The 3,450-nt window shown below is 35.2% G+C and overlaps 1 protein-coding gene across 1 annotated transcript; it reads left to right on the top strand.

Annotated features, from left to right (window-relative positions):
* Window positions 1–595: 595 nt before the first annotated feature.
* Window positions 596–2,744, top strand: LOC111407618 (cytochrome P450 71A6-like). Its single transcript, XM_023037234.1, has 2 exons — window positions 596–1,618; window positions 1,992–2,744. The coding sequence occupies exons 1-2, from the start codon at window positions 710–712 to the stop codon at window positions 2,604–2,606; spliced, it is 1,524 nt and encodes a 507-aa protein (XP_022893002.1). The 5' UTR covers window positions 596–709; the 3' UTR covers window positions 2,607–2,744.
* The last annotated feature ends 706 nt before the right edge of the window (window positions 2,745–3,450 follow it).

Here is a 3,450-nt window from a genome sequence, read left to right on the forward strand (position 1 = left end):
CCGAATAAGTGCACAAGAATGCGCTTATCAACCCTCAATGTTGAAAAGGTGGTTTGACGACTAAAATAACACATTTTGGAAGTATGGGGTTTACTCCACGTAATTGTTTGCTCAGTATTAACTCTCCTCAACCAAAGTAAAGTTCTGTTTGAGTAGAGGAATATAGAAACCTATGTCTCAGGCAACCCCGCCCCATGTTATGTGGTTTATATTTGGTCACAGTCATGTTTATTTTAGCTAAGTTTTGTTGTACTAAAGAAATGTGTGGTACAACTTTCCCAAAAGGATATCTGGATATGTTTTTGTCCATATATTTATAAATCCCAATCTCTATATTTTGTGGGCACAATCAATTTAATTTTGGTGTTAATGATTGAATTGTACAATATCAAATCGACCACTCAAATAGAGATGAAAATGAAATTTTCAAAATTATGACTTCAGCTGAATGTCTGCCTAATTAAATAGTAGAGCATTCTATGAATTCTGTGGTTAAAAGAAAATGATTTCTTTTCCACATTTGATAGTTCCTCTTGTTTCCTTAATTTTGTTCATCGTTTTCCTCTTCGGGTGTTAATGATTGAATTGTACAATATCAAATCGACCACTCAAATAGAGATGAAAATGAAATTTTCAAAATTATGACTTCAGCTGAATGTCTGCCTAATTATATAGTAGAGCATTCTATGAATTCTGTGGTTAAAAGAAAATGATTTCTTTTCCACATTTGATAGTTCCTCTTGTTTCCTTAATTTTGTTCATCGTTTTCCTCTTCAAATGGTATGGAAATCCTTCTTCAACAGCCCGGAAAAGATTGCCACCATCTCCACCAAAGCTTCCCATAATTGGAAATCTTCACCAACTCGGCCAACTCCCCCATCGCTCACTGCAAGCACTATCCAAATGCTACGGTCCGCTCATGTTGCTTCATTTGGGCAGATTGCCAGTACTTGTTGTCTCCTCTGCTGATGGTGCTCACGAAATCATGAAAAATCAGGACGTGGTTTTCTCAAACAGGCCGAAATTGAGAGTTATCGACAAAATTATATATGGCTCTAAGGACATGGCTTTTGCTCCATATGGTGAGTACTGGAGGCAGGTGAGAAGTATATGTGTGCTTCAGCTTTTGAGTAATAAGAGGGTTCAATCCTTTCGTCGTGTAAGAGAAGAAGAAATGTCCCTTATGATTGAGAAAATTAGACATTCTTCTTCATCTTCAATAAACTTGAGCAATATATTGGTGTCACTTACTAATGATATCATATGTCGAGTGGCCCTGGGGAGGAAATATATTGCTGCACAAGAAAGCACAAAAATTGTGTCAAAGCTGAAGGAATTTCAAGAGTTACTAGTTACTTTTAATCCAGGGGATTACATTCCATGGCTTGACTGGATTAATCGCGTTAATGGTTTCAATGCAAATGTTGAGAAAATGGCCAGATGGTTTGATGATTTTTTCGAAGGTGTAGTTGAAGAGCACAGAAATCGAAAAAAAAGAGAGACAAACCTCAAAGACAGCAGCAATGAAGCAGATCTTGTGGACATATTGCTCGAAATTCAGAGAGAAAACATGGCTGGTTCCCCTATAGAAAATGATACAATCAAAGCTGTCATTTTTGTAAGAATCTCTCTCTCTCTCTCTCTCAGTGTTTGAATGTTTATAAGTGTCTGAATTAGCAGTGAATACCATACTTTGTTGGACATTTTGTGAATTGTGAACTATTTTAAATTTTCTCTAAACTTGAATACAATCTGGTAAAAATCTAGTCTTTTCTTGTAGAGAATACTGCGGCTGTTCATCTTGATCACCTAAATCAATCAAGGCATTTGAAAGAGATAAGATGTACAGATATTTTCCCCATTTATACTCCAGATCTCTTTCACTCGCTAACAGCAAAAGGAATAGTCTGAACAGGAAGTGAGAAAGTTTCACTGATTTGTTGATAGACCATTAAAGCATATTTGGATCTTACATAGCTTGTTTATGACAGGATATTTTTGTGGCTGGGACCGATACATCATCTACTGCTTTGGTGTGGACAATGGCAGAGCTATTAAAGCACCCAAAATCCATGGAGAAATTGCAGAACGAGGTGAGACAAGTAGCCGGAAGTAAATTAGATGTAACAGAGGATGATTTAGATAAAATGCTCTATTTAAAGGCCGTGATGAAAGAGAGTCTACGACTACATCCTCCAGTTCCATTACTACTCCCCCGAGAATCTACACAAGATAGCAAAATATTAGGCTATGACATTGCAGTTAAAACCCGAGTGATAATCAATTCATGGGCAATTGCAAGAGACCCGTTGTTATGGGAAAATCCCGAAGATTTTTGTCCAGAAAGATTTTTAGACACGGGAATGGACTTTAGAGGGCTTAATTTTGAGTACATTCCATTTGGTGCCGGTCGAAGAGGCTGTCCTGGAATTACATTTGCTATTGCTGTCGCTGAGCTTGCATTAGCAAAATTGATGCTCAATTTTAACTTTGGCTTGCCACATGGAGCAACGGAAAAAGATTTGGACATGACTGAATCCCCTGGAGACACTGTCTCTAAAAAGATTCCTCTACTTGTGAACGTTAGAAAGAATAATAAATATTAGCTAAGATAATATTAAATAATTAATTTATCTCTCTCTATCCATAATTATCTTTACCGGTATTTTCACTCTATAAAAACTCCTGTAATTTCTATATATCATGTACCAAATAAATAGAAGTGTGTTTTATTTTCCTCAAAACATTGTGTTTATTCTAAGATCTACTTAGTATCAAAGCACTAATCTCGACTAACAAGAATAGAATGTAGCACAACATCTAACTAGCTTTCTTTTAACAAAATTTGATGTTGCACCAACCATTCAAAATTCCCAAATTGCCAAGCACAAACCAAACTTAGATATCTTGAATTTAATCTCCATTTCACATCATTTCCCCACTTTCATTAACAAAAAAGTTCCAGAAATTATTATATACGACGGTTTGCAATTGTAGATAGTAATTGTGAATTTTAGTGGACGTTCTTACGATGGATGTTTGTTTCAGTAATTTACATTTATGGAATTCGTTCATGACACTGTACCATGCCATAAAATCTTCTTTGAAAAAAAAATGAATGAAAATTTTTACACCTTGGACTCGTATGTTTACACATCAAATCTCCTAGAAAAGATATTGTAAAAGCAACAAATTCAAATTATTGCACTAAATAATATCTTCTTTACCCAAAAAAACAAAAGAATTGTCACCGTTAATCAAATTAACATGGGCGGGCCCGGGGGGTCATGGGCTCATTGGACCCACCAACTTTTGAGATTTTCTTGTTTTTCCTTTTTCCTCTTTTTTTTTTTTTTTTTTTTTTTTTTTTTTTTTTGGCTTTTTTTGGGATAAAATACTATTTGATAGCGATTGAAATCTAAATTTTAATAAAAGTCAACGTAAACAATT

Source organism: Olea europaea, chromosome 13 (assembly GCF_002742605.1).
Source record: "Olea europaea var. sylvestris chromosome 13, O_europaea_v1, whole genome shotgun sequence".
Classification (NCBI taxonomy): domain Eukaryota; kingdom Viridiplantae; phylum Streptophyta; class Magnoliopsida; order Lamiales; family Oleaceae; genus Olea; species Olea europaea.